Source organism: Condylostylus longicornis, unplaced genomic scaffold (genome assembly GCF_029603195.1).
Source record: "Condylostylus longicornis isolate FDR11 unplaced genomic scaffold, ASM2960319v2 ptg000074l, whole genome shotgun sequence".
Lineage (NCBI taxonomy): Eukaryota > Metazoa > Arthropoda > Insecta > Diptera > Dolichopodidae > Condylostylus > Condylostylus longicornis.
The window spans coordinates 1460234-1483981 of record NW_026578042.1 but is presented as its reverse complement, the minus strand read 5'-3'; the positions used below and the strand labels follow the sequence as shown (position 1 = coordinate 1483981).

The 23748-nt window shown below is 22.2% G+C and overlaps 2 protein-coding genes across 2 annotated transcripts in view; both read right to left on the bottom strand.

The window, feature by feature from the left end:
- LOC129612528 (supervillin) overlaps positions 1 to 23748 on the bottom strand; it is a 43388-nt gene that overhangs the window by 4017 nt on the left and 15623 nt on the right. The window contains exon 4 of the mRNA XM_055526181.1: positions 14 to 155. Coding sequence (XP_055382156.1) covers positions 14 to 155 — 142 coding nt within the window. The remainder of the gene's footprint in view (positions 1 to 13; positions 156 to 23748) is intronic.
- On the bottom strand, positions 4238 to 16493 carry LOC129612508 (putative uncharacterized protein DDB_G0282133). The gene is made up of 2 exons (XM_055526150.1): positions 15431 to 16493; positions 4238 to 6586 (listed from the first exon to the last, which is right to left on the bottom strand). Exons 1-2 carry the CDS (start codon positions 16267 to 16269, stop codon positions 4819 to 4821), a joined length of 2607 nt encoding a protein of 868 aa, XP_055382125.1. The 5' UTR covers positions 16270 to 16493; the 3' UTR covers positions 4238 to 4818.

Below are 23748 nucleotides of genomic sequence, written 5' to 3'. Positions count from 1 at the left end.
AAAAATTTCTTACCAATGCGATTTTTCCAATTTTCTGATGATGATTTTAATTTTCCGACGCGCTCTTGTACATTTCCACCTTCAATTGATCCCATAATTAAATTTGATGCTGGAGCAGATTTTTCTGATAATGAATGTGCCATCGTAAGGGCATCCTAGTTATTATAAATTTAGAACAAAATTTTTATTTTTTATGAGTAATTTTCTATTGTTTTGATCGTTAAAATGAAACCAATTTATAATTACGTGATTTGTGAAAATGAGTTTACCGTATTTAGCGGAATTGTTTCTACAACATTTTGTTAAACTTGTAGAGAATTTGTTTTTGAAAAGTTTTATTTAAGCTTACGTAGTTTTAAGCAGTCTCTAATAGATACTTAATTCCGGGAATACTCACACTAATCTTTCATAACATTTTTATGTACTTTTCTATTTCAGTACAGCATTAACCAGAATTAACCAGAAATTCTACCTTCTATTATGAGCAGACAGTGAAAAATTTGATTTTAAATTAATCACAAATTTGTAATAAATGTGGATTTGAAGCGTAGTAATTTAAATTTTATTTCAGGGATTTCACAAAAAAAAAATTCATATTAAAATTAAGTGTAAAATAAATCCTAATCAAACCACCCACCATTTGTTTTTGGACACATTGCGATATTCTTCTATATTTTAATTCAATTTCATCTGTTTTTAAATTCATTTTATTTAATTAAATGTAAAAATTGTACTAATTTTACATTTTTATTTATTTTCAATTAAAAATTTTTTTATTATGTTCAATATAAAAAATAAAAAGTGTTTTTATCAGAGAGATTGTTTGTTTACTCATATTATATACATAACCTACATATAAATCGATATATAAATACATACACCTATATATAAGTATATATAGGGTCTGTTCATGTACATAAATTCATAAAAAAGACAACAGTTTATTTCACTAATTATATTAGAAACAATCTGTATTTCGCGGCATTTTTAAAATAAACATCTTCATTAGCTTAAAGTAATCATGTCAAACTCTAGGAGTCATGGATTTTTAATTTGTAATTTGTGTGCAATAATTAATAGGAGTTAGAGTGAGAGTTCAAAATTTTAAGAATGCACAAACAATAGGATTCGGGGCCATAGTCGCAAATTTAAACAATTTACAAAAGAAACACAGGTTTTAATTTTATGTCTAGTTCTGCCATCTTTTGTAAATAAAATTATTCACTGAGATCATACATAACAGCCCCATACTTTAAAATTCAGACGTTCAGTTTTTTTTTTATTTATGCATACATTTAAATTGGCGAAAAAGTATGAACATACATAATATCGGGGAGAAAAAATATTTGTAATTACTTTATGACAAAACTGTTTCGGCATTTTAAACAAAAATATCCATACACATTGCCGTTAACATTTATTAGATCTTCTCTAGCCCTACACGTATTATATAGATTAAAAATTGATAAAAAAAAACACAATATATATGTGTTTAATAATAATTCTGATTAAAAAGTTCAGAGCCAAAAGTGTTCTGATAAAAAAAATATAAAGTGGTAATTAAAAAAAAAAAATTTTTTTATTGAATTTTATTCGTAAAAATATTTAATCAATAAATTTTCATAAGAAAATTTATTATTAATAATAAAAATAAATATGAAAGTAAATAAAATATTGAAAAATTTTCAATTTACTTGAATTTCATGAGAAAGTAAAAGTTTTAATAAAGTGGAATGAAATATGTGATTTATTCTTTAAATAATTTTTCGTATCACTTAAATGAAAAAGAAATGCATTAAAATCATTTAAATAAAAATTTAATTAATTTATTATTTAAAACGAAAACAGATATGGATTAAGTAAACCATTTTTAAATTATAATTTTGTAAATTACGAACGAATTTCAAAATTTTTGTAACTTACAAACGAATCGGCTAAATGCAATATCGTATACTCTTCTTTGGAGTCGTGATTACTTATCTTATATGAATATTAAATCTTTAAACTTGTTCATATACTTAAGATATAGAGTTCTATAAATTAAATATAAATTCAAAGTGTGTTTTAAAAACATCTTCCATGAGCAGAATTCAAATCACACTTTGGAGGTCTACCAAAATGCAAATTTGACGAGAATTTTCACTTATTCAGCAATTTTAATTGTATTGATGAATTAATCAAATTAACATTAGATCTGAATTTTGAGCCACTGAGATTTAAAATTACTTATATGTTTAGCTTTAATTCTTCTTAAATTTGTTGTATCAAGGATTTTTTTCTTTAAACAATTCATTTGTTTTTTTTTTATAATTTTATTTGATAAAAATATTTTATATTTTTTATTACATTTTCTCATATGAATTTTATATAATTTTATAATAAATTGTCATTATTTATGACAATTTATGTATGAATTTTACATAATACAAAATTTTTAATAGTTAAAACAATTTTTTTATTATTATTATTTCTTTTTTTCAGTGTAGTTATCACAGTAATTTGTGTGCTTCGTTACATTTATTATTATTAACTGACTTTTTTTTTCTTCGTTTTTAATTTTAGTATGTTTTAAATCTACTTTTATATTTATTAATTACATATAAATACATGTACATATATATATGTATTTATTTCTCTTTTAATTGTATATATATGCATAAGTTAAGTATGGTTTTAGCTGCATATTTTGAATAAAAATTAAATTACTAAAATTTTCATTTAAGGAGTTATTTAATTTAAATACAAAAAAAAATGTGATTTTGATAATACAATTTAGTAATTATTGGTAATGAAAATTATTTTACAATTAATTTATTATTCAAAATAATAAAAAATTAACTATTTAGTTAATTGAAATAATCATAATACATATATTTATATATACATATAATTATGTAAATAAAAATAATACTATATAATTATAAAAAAAAAATATAAAAATTAAATAAAAATTAAATTTTCGTTATTCTCGTTTGATAATTTTATAATTTTTCGTTGTTTTTTACGTTGATCTAAAACGGAAGAGAATATTTTATATATATAAATTATAATGTTGTCTAAAAAAAAAAATAAAGTGACTATTAAATATTAAATATGGCCATTTCAATATATCACATTTATTTATTCATATATACGTATTATTTTATAATAGTAGACTTTAATTTTTCTTATTTTCTTTTAAATTAAATTTTTCAAATTTTTATTTAATTTATTTTATGAAAACAGTGATAGAGATAGAGAAATCAACTAAAAATTTTTATGACCAAAAACAGATAGTATTTTTTCTTTTATAATTTTATAATTTTTTTAATATATTAAAATTTGAATATAAAAATTGTTTACATGCAAAAATCATAAGTTTTATATTTTATTTTATATAGTTATCATAAGATATAAATAACTATTTTATAATAAACTGGCAATTAAATGAATATTTCTTTTTAAATAAACAGCAGCGGGTATGCTCTACGTAGCTGAGCTACTTATGTATGTACGTAAATTATTTTAAAAAAATTTTAATCTATTTATTTAGAGTGTACAAAAAAAAAATTAAAATTCTATTTTTAAGAGTATAGGTACATATATACTTATGATTTTGTTTTTTGCTTTTTATTTTATAATTACTAATAAATCGTTAAGGTCAAATGTATAAAGCAATTTATTTTTATTATTTAATAATTTTAAATACAAAATAAGTCATTATGAAAAGGTTTATTTTATCATGTTAATATTGAAGTCTTGGCTTTTACAAAATTTTTGGTTTTATTTGGATGAATAAAAACCATTTTATATTAATTTGGAAGTCTTAATTGTTAAGTTTTGTAAATTAATATATTTTTAATTTAAGCAAAATTAATATTAATTTAATAAACTAATACGATCTTATAATTGAAACCGTGTCATAATAGTTTATATAATAATAATAGTTTATATTATAAGAAATATAATATTAATCATATATTAATTAGATGTAAAATCATTTTTAAAATATATCAATTTTCATTTTCAAACAGTTTCTGTTTTAAATAGCCGGCTAATTTATTCAAAATAATTAAAATTTTTAAAATTAAAATTAAATTTATAAGATGGATTTGTTTAAGAAAAATTTATATAAATTTTTGTAAGAAAAATGTTTGGATACAAAGATAAGAGAAATGTGTAAAATGTTTAATTTTTAAATAAAAATTTTTTTAAAAATGAATGGGACTGCAAATGAATGGACTGCAAATTTCAAAAAACAAGCAGATCTAAATTTTCTACTGAGTATATTCAACATTTTACTATAAATTGAAAATTTAATTTATAATTCCTAATTACCTTTAACCACAATATGCTCTTTAAAACAAAAAAAAAAATAAATATTTTTTTTAAATGAAATACAATCCAAGATAAGAAAATTATTGTATTATTTTTGCCAGTTAGTTACGTAATTTAAAAATTATGATAACAATATAAAAAAGTTATACTTATTTGTTACTCTTATCGGAAATTTAAAAAATTTCTTTTGTTTTTTTGAATATTTTTCATGCATGCACTAATAGAATAATTTCAAATTTACAATTTTAATAATTTAAAAAATATAATTCATACTTTTAACTTAAGTTTTTATGTAGTTTAAATTTGTGACTTTTTATAAATTATAATTTCTTTTTTGAATAATATTAGATAAATCTAACTTAAACAGTATTTAAGTAAATATTCTCATAATTTTCTTTTTGTTCTTATGACTATGTCTAAGTAAGATTATGAATTTTTTCCGTATAGTTATAATACAAAAAAAAAATCTTTTAATCCTAGTTTTTTTTTTCTCATATAAATTTAACTAATATTTTCAAAATTAGCATTTATTAAATCATCATCTTTTAAATCACTATTTTGTAATAAATCTGATATTGAATATTGTGAAAATGGCCTAGAAAATCTACGTTGTGATAAAATTTCATCAAATGATTGAACTGGTGATGTACTTAATAATTCATTACTTATCGATAAATTACTATATAAATTATTGGTATTAAAATTAATGTTTTCATTAGAATTATTTAAATTATCATTACTGATTGTTTTAAATTTTTGATCTTTTAAGGTTTTCCCATCAGTTTTTGTTTTTGTTATTATTATTTCCGTTGTACTTTTCGTTAATAATGGTATAGCTGATATTATTGTATTTGTTTCGACTGTTGCAGTTGTTTTATATTCAATGGGTGTTACCGTTGGTTCTGATGTATTTTCTATAGCTGCTATTGTTGGTTCTGATGTATTTTCTGCTGCTGCTACTGTTATTTCTATTGCATTTTCTATAGCTGCTACTGTTGGTTCTGATGTATTCTCTGTTGCTGGTGTTATTGGTTTTATTATATTTCCTATAGCTGCCACTATTGATTCAAACATATTTTCAGTTGATTCTACTGTTGGTTTTATTGCATTTTCCATAGATGCTACTGTTGGTTCTGATGTATTTTCTGTTGCTAGTGGTGATGGTTCTAATATATTTTCTGTTGCTGCTGCTATTGGTTTAGTAGTATTTTCTACAGCTGCTACTGTTGGTTCCGATGTATTTTTTGCTGCTGCTTCTGTTGGTTTTATTGTATTTTCTATAGCAGCTACTGTTGGTTCTGATGTATTTTCTGTTCCTGCTACTGTTAGTTCTATTATATTTTCTATGGCTGCTGCTGTTGGTTTTGATGTATTCTCCGTTGCTGCTGCTGCTGGTTTTACTATATTTTCTATAGCTGCTGCTGTTGGTTTTAATGCATTTTCTGTTGCTGCTACTGTTAGTTTTATTATATTTTCTACGGCTGCTGCTGTTGGTTTTGATGTATTCTCCGTTGCTGCTGCTGTTGGTTTTATTGTATGTTCTATTTCTGCTGCTGTTGGTTTTATTATATTTTTTATGGCATCCGCTGTTGATTTTGATGCATTCTCCGTTGCTGCTGCTGTTGGTTTTATTGTATGTTCTATTTCTGCCGCTGTAGGTTTTATTATATTTTTTATGGCAGCCGCTGTTGATTTTGATGTATTTTCTGTTGCTGCTCCTGTTTCTTTTATTGTATTTTCTATGGCTGCTGCTGTTGATTTTATTGTATTTCCTATTACTGCTGGTGCTACTTTTGTTTTGCTATATAAATCATATTTTGGTTTAGAATTAATATTTCCATTACTGCCACCAAAATCGGATTCTTTTATCTTATTATTGTTACTGTGATTTCGTGATTCAACACTATTATTAACTGATGCTAAATTTTCAAATAAAGAACATTTTTGATTTTCAACATTAACATTTTCTTTATCTTTAAATTTCTCAAATTTTGATGTAAATTCGTTTTTATTGCGTTTAGCTACATTGTCTGGTACAATTTTTGTTGGAATTTTCTTCTTGTTATCATTCATATTACCATTAAATAGATTTGCAAAATTATTAATATTTTTATTTTGTTCATAATGACGATTATGACGTTGAGTTGGATTATTCTTCTCAAACATTTTTGCCATTTTTGTAACAACATTTTTTGTTCCTATTTTTGGTAGATCATTTTCAATTTGTTCGAGAGATTGCCGTCTTGATTTATATCCATTTGATTCAATGCTTAAAATTAATATTTAAAATTGTTTTTAAAATTTGCGTTTTAAATAATATGCGTAGAATTACTGAAAATTTTTGTGATTTCGAATTGTAATACGCAAAAAAAAAATGCTTTTGTTGCTTGTTTTTTATTTTATTGTTTTTCTGATTTTCCCAGGGTGTTGTCAATAGATTTTTTCTCGATCACTGATTTGCCCTCTACCGGAATAAATATTTAATATTTTCTTATCGCTTTCTTTTTACAACCTAAATTTAAATACGAGTGTTATGTTCAAAATTATACCATACGGTTAAAGTTAATGAAAATATTGCTTTTTGCATGAGCAGAAAATTTTAGTGAGTAATGTGTTTATAAATAAAAATTTACATTTTAATTCAAGGCAAAGTAAGTAACAATATTTTATTGTATTTGAATTTCCTATGAATTTGTGCAAAAAAATATTTTTCATTTCTTTGTTCTTAAATTTATTTTGTTTGGGTCTTACGCCGTAAGCCAACATTCATTAATTCCGTAACGCATTGATTATTTGATACCTGTCAGTTGTAACTATCAAAAAATCTGTTTTCCTTACAAATTTCTCCAATTTATCATTTTAAACATTTCTTCTTAAAAAAAAATCATTTAATTCATAATCAATATTAAATATTATTTGACACCCTTTTATAGGTAAATATTAAAAAAAAGCAAATAAGGACCAACAAGAACATAGAACAAAAAAATATTTTCTAACCAGAATTCCCAGAATCATATTGTATATTCGAAAATATATAATATATATTGACTTTTATGTATGTATGTATGTACATTTAAAAAAAAATTTTATCAACTAAATATACACGTCTCATATTTACATAAACTCATTAATAAAGTACTCTTACTTTTTTAATTAATTTACAATATAATAAAATTCACATGTGCTACTTAAGTCATCAATTCTCACAGATTTGTCTATGGAAAATCTCTGTTATCAACTCTACATAATAAAATAAGTAAATAAATTGAGTAATGAAATAAAAAAAAAATGAGGTTATTTAATTTTCAATATATAGATTATTAATAATTTATTTTTTTTTATTTTAATTCTTTTTACCCCATAAACAATAATGACAACCATTTAATGTCTACGTAAACAACAAGAACAAAAAAACGAATCTTAAATTACTATATTATTGTTGATTGCAATTAAAATTAATTTAAAATTGATTTAAATTTTTTTTATTTTATATAAGTACATAATAGTAATAAATATTTCAATTGAAATTTGTATTATAATATTTTTATTTATAAATTTCTAACTACTTATAACTTATGAATAAATGGAGCGTTTGTGTTGCGGAGAAAATTTTTTTAATACTTGAACGCAGGTTTATTTGAATAGAATATTTTAAGCCCGTATAATTACAGTTTCGTTCATTATTCTCCCTTTTTTGTGTATAATGGATTATTTAAGAATGTTTAAAATATTTAATTGTTAATCAAAATTGTTAAAGAAAATTTGATCCAAAATAATGCAATAAAAAAAAACCCAATAAAATATATTATTGAAACCCTTATACATAATTGATTTTAGACAATTCAAAGAAATTGTAATCCGTATGTTTTAGAAAAATGCTCTATGAACTTGTTTTGAAGTAGCAACACTTGTTGAACAATAAGAAAGTAATTCATAACCTAAGTTTTTTATTCGAAATATTAATGACTGAATGAAGTGTTTAACTGTTTAAACGTCATATATTTTGATTTACTGTTAAACTTAATTTGGGAATTGAAAATGCATAATACAAGACGTTTCTAAAATATAACAAATTTGCAGCTAAACCCTTTGAAATGATTAATTATAACTTAATAATTCCCTATGACAGAATTTTGTTGATTTATGGCAAAAACTTAAAAATTTCAATAATTTGGATAAAAATTAATTTTACTTAAGAACTTAAGATGTCTCTGCGTACATCGTTTTGAATAATTAAGAATTCAGTTGTTATTGACATAAAATATTTTACAGCCATCTTTATGTTATAAATTATAACATAAAATTATGTTATAATTTATAACATAATTAATATGTTATAATTAATTCAAATAATTTAAATTATTAATATTTCCCGATTTGCAAAATTATAAAATTAAACCCTATAAGCAAAAAAATTCCCGTTTTCAATAAATTCTTATATTTTTAATTATAACACATAAGAAATTCATGTTGTACAATTAAATTTCAAAAAAAATTTAATGCTTTCTGCTTTAAATTAATAGCTGATTGAGTGAAATTTGCAACAAAAAAAAATTATGACAAAAACTAAAAGAAGGTATTTTTTTTCTTTGCTTTTTACAACCAACCCCCTTTTTATTGGCATTCTAAAAGTTAAAGAAAATTATTTTAATTTTTTCTTTTTATTTTTTAGATTTTATTTCAAACTCGCAAAATTTTATGAAATTTCTTAATTACTGAAATTCTAAAAGAAAAAAAAAATTTACGGAGAGAATGCAAGAAATGCACATTTGAATAAAATGAAAATCACAAATCGAAGCAGTTTTTTTAAAGGTTGCACAAAATATTTTTAATTAACCAACTTGCTTTTGTGCATAACAATTCGAAGTGTTCACATATTAAAAACAGGTTAACAAATATTTTTTTAAAATAAAATTTTAAAAAGATAAATTTCATTTTAAGAATTTTAAATATTTTATAATTAAAAATTAAATTTCATTTTAGAATTTCTACATTAAATACAAATTCTAATTAAATACAAAGTATGAATTCAAAAACATTAGAAACTGATAATAAAATTGAAAAGAGTTTAAATGAAAATTTAGAATCAAAAATCTGGAATCGTGAACGTACAATTAAATTAATATTAAAAAGATTTGAATTACAAAATGAATTTAAAATTAAAAATAAACGTAAAGATATTTTATGGGATTGTGTTTTAAAAGAAATGAAAAATAATGATTTAGAATTTCCATTTGATAAAAATGAAATAATTAAAAAATTTTATAATTTATTAACAACATATAAAAGAATTAAAAATCGTTTTAAATCAAATGGTTCTGTTCGTATTAATTGGGAATATTATGAATATTTTGAAAAAGTTTTCGGATGTCAATATTTTAATAATGGCGGAACAACTGAAAATAATTTCGAAGTAAATGATTTTCTTATAATGGGAACAGAAATTAAAAATTCACCAACATGTTCTACAACCGACAATAGTATGAACAATAACATCGAAAATAGTGAAATTTCCAAAAATATTAAAAATTCTGATAGTGAAATTATAGAAAATTTTGAAATTCAATCAAAAATTGAAAAAGATTCTAAAAATATAGCAAATACATTAAATAAAAGAAATCATATTCAATTGGAGGAAGAAGGGCAAGAAGAAGATTGTAAAATTTCAAATAAGAAACTCAAAATTCTTGAAAAATTTAATGAAGAAAAAAAAGAAATTTTGAAACATAGAAATTGTGAAAAAAAGCATAAATCAAGAAATGATCGAAAAAATATTAAAAAATATCAACATGAAAATGAACAGAGTGAACTTTTAATTTTTAAAAAACTTTTAAAAGTTGAAAAGCAAAAAATTCAAGCAATTAATGATTTAACAGAAGTCTTAAAAAAATTGGTTTAATTAAAATTATTTTTTGTACCTTGTTGATTAAATAAAAATTAAAAATTTTATTTGATTTTTTTTCAAGTAAATTTTTTATATAAAAACTCCTTAATTAACCCATTTTTTCCTAGTTCAAATTTTATGATTGCATCACGTAATTGAGTTACCGCGCGCTTGTCAAAATTTATTGTACATTAACTAGTGGAATTCTTATTGAATATTTAAATTAATTACAGAATTTTGACCTAAATTAAATATAGGTACTCAAAATCATATTAATTTTCTGTGAAGGTTAAGAATTAGACAATAGAGGGACTGTCATGAAAATATTTTATGAAAATTATTGTATTTTTTATGTTACAAATTTTATGATTTTTAAACAGAAAAATTTCACAATTGACAAATATTTAAGAATAATAAATTTTTTTTTTTTTAAAAAGATACAAAATTATTAAAATAAATTACACTAAATGTCTTATTTTATGCTATGTCAACCTTGACATAAATAATAAAATTTTTAAGTATTTTATGTTAAAGGTAAAAATTTTATATTTAAATTTTAATGTTAGAATATTTAATTAATTATTTTAAATTTTAAGTACTTAAACAAAGTACTATTATAAAATTTTTACATTTAATGCAAATTAATCATAAAATGATATTAGATGCAATTGTCATGCACTGTGTACAGACTAGAATATAATAAAGTAATCAATTGAATATACAGACGACCGCAAATTTTTGACGTTTTAGTAAATACTAATTTCTGAGTATAGTCTTAATTACGAATCTGGATTATTTTTAAAATGCAAACTAAATTTCAATTTCAAGATTTACAAAATTAAAAATTAAAATTTAATTTAATCTAAAAATTAAAATTTGCCTAGCTTTTTTAATTTTAAAACTAACTTTAAATACATAAAATAAAATTATATCAAAAACAAATGTTGCCATATGCATAAAAAATGGTTGTCAATTTGTTTTTAATAATAATGCGGAAAATTTGACATTTTCTGTAATAAATGCTAATCAATTGATGTTCAGATAACAACACAGAAAGCATCTTTTTGGGATATAAAAATTCACGAATTCAATTTTTATGTACACACAGGTGAATTTCCAAAATTGTGTGTTTTTAACAAAAGGTGTAAAATATGAATAACACTTGTTTAATATTTATCACTCCGTTCTTTTGTATTGGAAAACATAAAAAATAAAATGTGTTAATTGCTACTTTTTTTTTTTCTTTAATATTTTTATCTTATTTAGATTTCATTTAATTTTAATAATTTTTTAGATTGTGATAAGCTAATAATTTGCCTCTTTTTAGTGAATGACGACAATGCTTTTAATAATATTAGCATTTCTATACTTTATTCATATTACACTTAACCTAAATACATACATACGTATACAAATTCGATAAATTTCGTTGAATTGATTAGAGATAAAAAATTTTTTTATTGATTTACTCATTCTATTGATTTTTATTCGGATAATTTTTATAAATTGAATAAAAATGACACATTTAGTTATGTTATGGCAAAATATGCTAAAATAATTTTTTTCGATATTCAAATATAATTTGAAATTTGCTTTAGATTGCTAAAATTTAAGACAAATTTTAAATTTATAAGAATTTGTAATGTGATCGCGCCCATTTCTTTTTTGTATTTAGAATTTTAATATTAAAAGAGGAAAAAAAAGTTGTAATCAAAACACTTTCCAATATTCCCCATGACATTCCGAAAAGGAAAGAGTGAAATTTTCGATTTTTATGATTGAATCAAAATTTAATTGCCATAAAAAATTTAAAAATTTTAAAAGAGCGTTAAAAAAATTATTTTTTTTGTTTTACTGTTTCCGCGTGAACCTTTCAACTCATCACCCCCCGTGTTGTTTGAATATTTTTTTTTACAAATAAATTTGAATAAACCATGTTTTGTTTTAAAAATTATTTTGTGATACAAATTAAATTTGAATTCTTTGAATATCTAAATGTTATTTTTCGATTATAACACGGGAATTTAGACATAAGTATTTATGGTTCCAAATTAAATTGAAATGTACCTACCTTTAAAATTTTAAGAAATTTCAAATTTAAACAGACTAGGCGCTCCTATATATATTTGATATTAGAACACTATAATGAGCATTCCACTCATTTGAAGGATTGAGTGGGTATACTAAGATCTAATACAGATCTGTCCGGATTTTTGATCGGAATTCTTATGGAATACATACTCGTAATGTTAGTCAAATTAAAATTCATCAACACTTTATATTATGAATAGACGATGAGGTACAAGTATGTTGTAAATATCAAGTAAGTTGTATGTAATAACTTTTACATTATACTTAGTAATTATTGCAACATTTACTGTTGTGACAGTGAAAATATAAACATAATAACAACAACCCTATCCTATAGTTGCCTAAGTAAAACCATCAAATTTTCAATGTTACAAAAAAACATGTACTTAATTTACAAGATCTCAAATTTCAAATCTCAAAATATAATCGAAATCATAATGGTAATTTATGTATGTAAAATGTTGTTCTCTAATTAACACGTAATTTTCGTTATCTTTAAAAAGTTTAAAAGATTAAGTAGACAAAAATAAAGAAGAAGAAATCAAAATTTTGTTTTTTTTTTCTTTTAATTTTTGATTAATTGATTAAATTTTGATCAATATGAGAAAAAAATTTTTAATAACATCAATATGACAACTAATTATAAACGGTTATGTTGTTTAGACAGTAAATATGTTTTTTTATTAAGTATGTAGAAGTATGTAGGTATACAGAATATTTTCCGAAATGTTACCATAATTTTCTTTTACCTAACTATAAGATATCTAAATGCTCTTATCAACAAAATAAAAATATTGCTGTCACGTCACATCATAATCACACGAACCAGCGTAAAAAATTAAAATAATTTTTAATTTCGAGAGAAAAATAACAATAAACTATAACAATAACAACAGTAAGAAAACAACTCGCATGATTCTCGTTATCAGAACATTTTTGTAAGTGTGTATGCAAGTAAGTCTATGAATATGTATGTATATATATATATGAATCATCAATAATTTTTTACTCAAAATTCACAGGTAAAATAATAAAACGGTATTCGTTTCAAACATGTTCAAAAATAATCTTAAAACAGAGACGTGGAATTTGTTTTACTAATGATAACAAAATATTTCTTTTTATTTAATAAATATATAAAGATTAACATAATAATAAAAAATATTTAACAACTTAATATATTAGATGACATTTTGACCTTTTAACAACATTAACAATATTGTAAATAAACTGTCATAACATAGAAATTTGTGTGTACACATTCACAACATTTTGAATCTCAATTACTATCGCTGTTCTTAGTAAGTTATACTTAATAATGCAAAGCACTGGTATACGTGAATGAAGTCATTTTAAATTAAAAATGACTAAAATAAAAAATTAAATTTATTTTAAATGCAAAATTTGATTCGTGGCTGCCTAAGCAGCGTGATTCAAATATTTTTGTTTTAATCAAAAATTTTACTTTGATAATGTAGAACAAATTTATTGCAATAAAATTTTTAAATTGAATAAAAAAAAATTTTTGGTTTATATGTAGGTATTTTGCTGACATAAACACATTTTAATATTTTATATTGTAAGTAAATTCAATAATATTTTTGAAGTTATGGAAAATTAAGGGTGACTAAAAGTGTAATTAAAAGAAATAGAATGGAAAACAAGGATATTTAAGACGAATTTCTATTGCAATTTAATTTCCAGTAGAGTTTTAGTTTTTATGCTATTAGCAAAAAGACTCTTTGTTTCTTGACACGTGAAATAGTTAAAATAAAATTTTTGCTCCGAATTTAATATTCTAAATAATTTAATGAGAAAAAAACATTTCCAACTTAAATAGAGATGACAAAAGCAGGACAATAAGATGAGAAAGAAACGTGACAACAAGCTGGAATATAAACCGTCTAAAAAAATAGGATGGTTGGTAACCTTAGAAAATAGTTTTTGCTTATTAATGCAATAAACTGTTTTCTGTAAAAGTTTAAATTTCGATTTTTTTTAAGTAATTAAAATATTTAGTTTTCAAAATTTGCTTGTGTTTGCTCAATTATAATATAGAGAAATACACACACCTGTGCATATAAGAATAAAAATATAACAACTTAGGTTATGCACTCTCACATTCTCCACTCGGTGATATTTTAAATTTTCATTTAAATATTTTTTATAAATTCACCAAATATTTTGCATTCTTATGTCTTAAATTGTTTCTTGCACACAAAAATAATAAAAAATAATTAAAAATAATAGAAAAACATAAAATAAAATTTATGATACACTTTAGGTATGTATGCAAAATAAATTTAGGTCAAATAGGTTGCGCTTATTATAAAAATAATCAAGGTGAAAGAAAAATAGTTTATAATTGAATGCTATATTAAACAGAAGCAAACGACATCTACAGAAGTAAATAATAAGTAGAAACAAAATAATTTAAAGTTCTTATTCTTAGGTCATTAAGAAATTTGTTATCCGAGTGATAATGTAAGTTAGGTACTTGCAATCCAACAACATTATCTAAAAGTTAATTATTTTTTTCTCGATAAATATTTAATTTATATAAATAATTTCAATTTATGGTGCATAAACTATACACACCTAAATTATATTTAGAATAAGTAATATTATTAATATGTTTGGGAAATTGAAATTAGAATTCTTAATTCTAATAAGTAAAAATATCAAGTAGTTATTTATAACGATTTTATATACCCTATCCGCATAATTAATAATGTCCTTTCTTATATATTTTTTTAATTCAAGCACAATAATTAATTGATAATAGAAATGTAATTAAAAAATTTTAGGTGCAACAATATAGTGCAACAATATTTACACCCTTACAGCACCATTTAAGGTAAGTTTGTGCAAGTAATACAATTTACACCATATATTATACCTAATATAATTAATAAATTATCATGTGTGATACAAGATTTCCTAATCCTGACAACAGCAAAAGTTCGAACCGTCAAACTTATTGCAAATCTACAATTTAACTATTTTTTACGTTTATTCCCAACTGTCATTGAATTTATTAATACAAAAGTATTTTTCTTTAATTCGAAATCACAAAAATTGTTTTTATTAAATTCAGTATTATTTTTAATTGAATGTATTAGAAAATTAAAATCTTACCACTGTAATTGATTATCTTGACAATTGCAATCATTAAAATATGATTTTTTATCACGATTTATGCAAATACCATTACATAAATTTTTATAATGATCATTATTATTATCATAATCACCACTACTACTATCATCATCATTATTATTGTTAATATTAAGACTATTATAATATTCTTGAAATTCTAATTCTACTTCATCTTTAATTTTTCTTTTTATTTCTTGCATTTCTTGTCGACTCGGTTTTACATAATAATAATTATTATGTAAATTTGATTTCTTATTATCCTTTTCTTGTTGTAATTTATTCAATTGTTCCTTATAATAATTTTGTTCTTTGTCCTGTTGCTGCTGTTGTTGTTGTTGTTGTTTTTCTATTTTATTTATATTATTACAATTATCAATATTATTACAATGTTTACAATGACAATAATCATGACAACATGATAATATAATTATTGAATTATTAAGATCATCATCATCTTCAATTCCATTCTTTATTTTTGAAGCAATTCTATTATAATTATTACTATTATAATAATTACTATTCTGTTTAAATATTAATGATGATGGTGATTTTTTTTTAATATCATTCAAATCTTGTTGTTCATTTTGTTTTTTATATTCGGTACAACAAGAATGATGATGTGTTTGAAATTTTAAAAAATATTTTACTTTATCATCAATGTACTCTTCAATATTAATTTTAGCTTGTTTTTTACAACGTTTAATAAATTTCGGTAGAAAATTAATTATTATAATAAAATATATAAAAAATTCAATATATGACCTTTTTTCATAAAGGTATGTCGTCCAGGTTTCGTCGCCAGTTAATTCTTTATCCATTTTTTAAAATTCCTTTTTTTTTTTTTCAATCCTTTTTCTTTTCTTGCTAAAATCTAAAAATAAATAAATCGTTGTTTTTGCAGAAAAAAATTATTTTTCTTTTTAATAAGCAAAATGAATTCCAGTTTGATTGCGTAACAAAAAAAAAAAAAAAATTTTTAATCCCAAAAATAATGTGGTGATCTTCTTCTTTAAATCCCGCAGGTAAATTTTTGTTCTCTTTTTTTTTTTAATTTGAATTTTCTTCTTAATAAAAAATTATTTTTAATTTTTATTATTAATTAAACAATTTTACTTTATTTTTTATTTTTATTTTTATTTTTTTTTGATTAAATCTATAATTTTTTTTTTTCAAAAAAATTCCCAAATAATCATAGATTACTGAGGTGTGTAATTATTTTAAATTTTATTTATTTTTTGTTTTATTTTTCCTTAATTTTAAATAAAACCGGTAAAAAAGAAAATCTTATAGCCGATAATTTTTAATAAGCCGCTTACAATACTAGTTTTATACAAGTGGAATTTAATAAAAAAAAAAAAACCCGATTTAATTTTCATTGATTTTTATCAGTAAGTAAATTTTTTTTTTCTATTCTTTTGGTATTTGTAAATTTAATTTATTTAAATTATAATAATATTTTCCTTTCCTATAATTTATTATTACTTATTATAACACATAATAATAATAATACTAATAAATTAAATTAAAAGCGACTAAAAAACGTTCTTATCAAAATTGAATCGCGACGCTGACTAAAAACTTTTGTACAAGTACAAAAAAAAAATCCACAGTTTTCATGTTTTTTTCTTTGTTTTTATTTTTATTTTTCTTTATAAAGAATTTATTTTTGTAAAATTTAAAAAAAAATAAAATAAAAGAAAAAGTTGAATAAAAATCTTTGTTTAAGCGCTTTATAAAATAAAAATCTCTTTTCCGTTTTTTTTTTTTTTTAGAGAGGCAGACACAATGAGAATTTGAGAAGAAAATATAAAACACTCACTAAATGAGACTAGTGTAGTGAATAAAACGAACAAAACAGTGAGTGAACTGGTAAAACTGAGTCAACCATTTACAGGAGAATTAAAAAATAAAGGAAACAGGGAACTAAAGAGAAAAGAATAAAAGTGAGCAAATGAACTGAAGATAAAAAAAAAACACATTTTAATTTCGGTTTTAATTTTAAATAAAGAAATGGACTTAAAAATAAAAAGAGTAAATTAAAAATTGTTTAAAGCAGTTTGATAAGCGCTTAATTTAAAAAGGATTAACAGCAGTTTGATAATAAGATTTAAATAAGACCGATTGAAGGTCTGATTTCGCTATTTTACTCGGCAAGTGAGAAGAAAGTGAGTAACTTATCGTATTTTATATTTTGGTAATATTATTTTCGAGAGAGAACAGTATTGTGTATCACCTTTTTTTTCTGAAATGTATACAAAATTTATTCACTTTGTTCTTGAAAGTGAGACGTTTAGTCGATAATTTGAGAAAAAATTCTTAAAATCCAATTGAAAAAATTAGTAATCTTATCGGAAAATGAAAAATCCATTAGAAAAAAGGAAAATTCTGATTTGAAATTGAATAAAAATTGAATAAGAAAGCGAGATAAGCGATTAGAGTGGGGATTTTTCCGTTTTAAGCAAATTCGATCAGTGTCATTCAAATTTGTAACTTTGGTGCAGCAGCAGTTGTTTATTTATTTTCTATGTTGATTTCCTTCAAGTTGACGTTTTCGGGTTTTTATAATTGACGCGTATTGTCAATTATTTTAAATGACAATAACATACATACTACTTTTTTTTACCGATAGCATTGTATACAATAAGGGAGGTTATGTTATCGCACTATTAATATCATATACCTAACTACATTAATACAATCTTAATTTGAGTTTTAGGTACTGTATAGGTATAAAGAGAGATATTATAACGTTAACGAAATGTAATGAATTATCAAACACATAATTGTCTAGGCAAGCAATGTTGTCTAAAATAAAATGTAAATTAATCAATTTTAAGATCAATATAAAACTGTAGTGTCCCTATATATTGGAATAAATTTAATTTTACCATAATAAAGAAGGAATAAACAGGCATTGCACACACTGGCATACCTACTATCATATTATATTAGGAAAATAAATAGACTACTTAATGTCACTGTCATAATACTAAAAATAATAATAATTTTTTTGAATTTTCGATTTTTTTTTTAACGTCAAAAATTAATGAAAAATTTCTTCACACATTTTACAAAAGAAAGTCTAAGAATACCTACATATAATTTTCCGAAAATTCAATTAGATAAAATTTTGCAAGTGTTCTTTATAATTTGGCAATTAAAAATTGTAATAAATAACATTAATTTATTTATAATGGTTGAATGAGATCTAGGCAAAATATTTTTATTATTTACGTATATAATTTTTTTATTAATTAATTTATAAAAAATAAGAAAAAATAAATGATAATAAAAATAGAAATTGAATCACATTTTTTTCACATTTACCTTGAAATTTTATTCATTTATGTTGGGGCGCGATCAGTTTATCAACTGAAAATTCAAGTACCTCTATACCTCCTACCTTGTCTTTATTAGACTTTATAGCGCAAATATGTGCAAATAAAATTTCTCTCAAAATTAAATGACTTTGTAGTCATGTACAATATACATAAGTATGTATATGAAAATATGTTGTAAATTTACTCTTAGTGTGTAGAGTAAAAATTTTGTACAAAGAATATTTTATTTTTCATTATTCGAAATGAAATTTTCTTCAAAATTTATTATCATTAAAAATCAAATTTAAAAACACACACAACCATTAAAATTCAAAATCGTAAAAATAAAATAATTTTTGTTTTTATTTTATTTAAAATATTTTTAGTTCTTAATACCAAACCCACTTACTATCTATCTATAAGTATGTATAAGAAAAGATCATATTTTTAGCAAGAGAATGCGGTCATTTTAGTATACAAAAGTAACAAAATAATATTCTGAACTCATTTTTTCAATTATAATATAAAATTTATAATAATTTAGCATTATTTACTTTCCTGGTTGATGGGGGGAACCAGAAAAAAAAAATTTTAATTATTCAAGACAAAAAATGATTTATTTTTTGAAATTTACTATTTTAAATACATAAATTATAATATAAAAATAAAAATAAAAAATATTTCTCCATTGTTTTCCATCCAAATTACAAATAAACAAGAAGATTTTAAATGAAAATTGTCAAGAGTTCAAGAGCTTTTGTGTTGAGCAAGACCAAAAATGTAATTTTCTAATATTTATAGTCTTTGTTTTTTTGGCGGAAGATTTTAAAAATTTTTCAAATTTTAAAAATATTTCAAAATTTTAATTCAAAATACACTATACGTTTGTGTAGTGTATTTATACAATTTATGTGTGTTTGATATTTTAGAAAATAAATCATGATTCAGGAACAATAATGTAAAATTGATGATTCAAAATATAAAATTTGTTTAGAAACAAAGAGACAGACTACATATTTTGTTTAAAATTTGAATGATTAATTTTTTTTTATTTCAACGAATAAATATAGCTCAGTTCAATCAGTTCATTGGCAGCGTTCACTTTCGGGAATATTGAGTAACCTGTTTATTTAATTGAATGGTAAAAATTTGATACGAGTTGACTGAACATTTTCATTTCAAATGTACTATTTAATTTAAATTCAAGACATGTCACACAGTTTTAGTAAAAAAATACAAGAATCAAATCAGAATCGGTTTAAAAATTCTCATCTGCATTTAACACTCATTTAGTGATATTTTAAGAGAGAATGAGTGAAATCTTTGAGTAAAAAAAGCATTCCTCCACATATTATACTTTCTCTAATGTTTATATCTCATTATCTGACGCTTCTGAAATGTCAAAATTTAAAATAAGGCTATAAATTAACACTAAAACGAAAAAAAAATTGCAATTATCTAAACGGTACCTATTTCAATTTAAAACTGAGAGAAAGAAAACTCAAAATGTAAATCAATTATTCTGTATCAAAACTTTTTACGAGAAAACTGTGATAAATTGTAATAATGTGTATGACAGTCGGTTAACAGATTTTTAGCGTATTTTAAAAGTGTTTATAAAATTGAGTATGTTGTGTACCTTGATATTTTTATTCGTATTATATACATGTGTATATACATATGAATATGCATAATTCATATAAGCACGAGTATAATATAGAGATAAAGACAAAATGTATGTTTTAGGTATCTACATACATACATACAAAACTAAACAAGCATTTTATTTAAACTCTTAAACAATTACACTATTTACAAACATACATAACATATAGCACAAAAGTACAATAAACAAGTTTAAAAATCTGAAATCGTTTATAATCGTAAAAAAGAGTAGAAAAAACAAAACTTGAGATAAAAATAATAAGAAACTAAAAAAAAATTTTTTTTTATTAATATCAAATTTGTTTTTGTTTTTTTATTATCTTACATATGCACAAACATATGCATTATAGTTGTTGTTGCTGGTGTTGTTATTCCTTTTTTATTCTTAATTGTATTTTTCAAAATCAAGCCTCTTCTGACTTTTGTTCAGTTCAGAGGCATAAAGACTAAACATTTTTAACTTGTCTCAATTTATTATGCTCATATTTGTATAAAGATGTATAAAATTTGTACCCATAAGGCCATACCACATGTTACTTAACATTCATACACACATACTAACATAACGTATGTATGCATATATTGTACGTATGTGTGTTTGTTTATCATGTTCATTAAAACAATCTTTTAGATCGGTTAAGATCTTGTTCAAGTTTTTTCTTTCTATTTTTTTTCTTCTTTTTGTTATTAATAAATTAATGTTAGGTTCATTATGGTAAAAAGGCGAATTAAAAGGAAACTACATATACATATATAAGTATGTGAATTGTGAACAATAATAATTCACAAAAATACAAAAAAAAAACAAACACAAAAATTGTGATTCACTCACTTTACTGTGAATTGTTTTTGATGAATATTTTTCGTTTTCTTTATTCTTTTTCTCTACTGATCACTTTATCAGCTACAACAATATTCGGGTTGAGTTAAGATCTACGATTTTGATCATTTTTATTAAATTTTATTGTGCAAGTAATTATTAATAATTTTTTTGTATTACTTTTTATACAATTATAACTAGCGTGTAATATTGAATAAGTGTTATACATACACATATAGTCAGGTATAATAGTTATACCATAGGCATAGAACATTTTTATAATTGGTTTGGTACTTGTTCGAAATGAACAAATTTCTACTTTATATTTTATTGTATTGTAACAACATTTCACTTATAATAATAAAATAATAATTTATAAATAAGTATGTATGTAAATATATAAGAGCAAAATAATAAATAATGAAAAAAAAATTAAATATTTATATAAGAGAAAGAATAAATGACAAGATTATTAATAAATTCGCGCTGCTAACAATTAATATCGTCCGCTTATCGTTAAGAAGTAGCGATTTTTTTTTTTTTTGATTCTTTATTTATTTATTTTCATATTTTATTTTTATTTTTTGTAAAAAAAAAATTCCACTATATTATAAAATGAACTTTAATTAAAATTATTGTCTGTCTGTTATTAATGCTTATTAATTAAAGTACTATTGCGAGGAATATGAAAATGAGGATTTTTTGACATACTATAAAGTGTCCACACAAAGAGCAATTTGCAAACGCATCTGAATGTACTAAAAATGAAGAAAGGTCATGAATTAAAAAGAAAACTATAAACAACTATCTCTTAAATTAATTATTATTTCAAACCGGTTTTTGCTCATTGTCAAAATAGTTTTTCTTTTCTAAAAACAATTTACTGATAAATCTTATATTTTGCTAGAAAAAATTTCTTTGTAGCTTCTAACCACATTTGTGGTACTAGCCCTGAAAGTATGCAAAATATCAATTTTTGATCCTTTATACTTTTCGATATTTAAAGTTCTGTCGGATTTCTACAAAAATAAAAATATAACAGTTTTTAGATAACAGTTTAATAAAAATATAACAGTTTTTTGTCGGAAAAAGAAATATTTGTACTTATGTGTTCTTTTCGAGAATCTCGATTACTGTCATAAAAATGAATACGAAATATTCTGGATTTTTTTTTTGCTACACATTCCTGTATGTGATATATGCGCCTCGCGTCTATGTAAGTATCTAATGAAATATTTATTTATTGCTTTCTTGAATTCTGTATAAAATGTTTAAAAAATAATTTTCTCTTACTAACGCATATTTTTTTCTTTATTTTTAAGATTAGATTATAGAAAACTAAAAAAAAGTTATTGTTTGTGGAATATGTACATACGGTATGTGTATATCTATATGATGAATTGCGAGAAAGTACGCAACTCAATTTTACACTTAATAAAGTCGATAAAAATTTTGATTTCGTTTTTCAATTTTTTTAAACCAAAACGTTTTTCTTGTGATTTTTTCCTTTTAACCTTAAGGCGTTGATTTTTCGAATTATTATGCGAATATTGCAAAATATGGAATTAATAAATTAAAAAAGAAAAGTATGATTTTGTGTACTCAATGTATGTGGTATGTCACGATTATATTTCAGATACATAATTATATATATGTATATACATGTATAAATGATAAAATTTAACATTTTATTAAATAATTTCAAATATCATTAATTATATTTTCAGAGAAAAAAGAAAGAATAACCTTAAACATTGAGAATAATAAATATATTATTTATTGACGACGGCAACAACGACACAATGTTTATACTGATGATGACAAATAAATGCGATTGCGAATCAGTAAAATTTGCTAATAAATATATTGTACTGTCATTGTCGTCAGTCACACACGATGTGTAAACGGGGAACATATGGATAATGATAATAATTTTTCTTTAAATAATGTACTAAAAGAAGATGCGAAATACAGAAGATATTCAATAAATATAAATAATTTTGTTTAAATAAAGAGTACATAATTATAAGTATATGCATATAATTCGCGAGTATATACTCTACATTTAAATAAGAAAAAATGTACAAATATACCATTGAAATGAATAAATTATATTATATGTATAAATAATAATATTATGCAGAAAGCAAAAGAAAGAGTAAAAAAATATAAGTAAGCAAGTTAATAAATATGTAAGTAGAAAAAGAAATAAATAAAAATATTGTATAATAATAAAGCAAACATGTTAAATTTAATTCTAGATTAGAAGTCATGAACCCTGAAGTTTACATTTTTATATTATCTTCTTCTTCTTCTTCTTCTGCTTGCTGTATTTAACTATGGAACATTATGGATTAATAAAAGAAGTGTAATGTGCTTAGCTATTGTGAATAAAAGAATGGGGTGAATATGCGCTACATTTAAATTAGTGATTTGTATATGGGAGCATTGTAATAGCAATAACATTTTATTTACATACATGTGTTACAAAT

What these genes read in the sequence shown, in the direction of transcription:
- LOC129612508 (XM_055526150.1), bottom strand. Translation starts at nt 16,269, where the DNA reads ATGGATAAAGAATTAACTGGCGACGAAACCTGGACGACATACCTTTAT. An exon ending in CAAGATAATCAATTACAGTG is followed by an intron (nt 6,587 to 15,430) that starts GTAAGATTTTAA and finishes ATTAATTTTAAG; the next exon opens with CATTGAATCAAATGGATATA.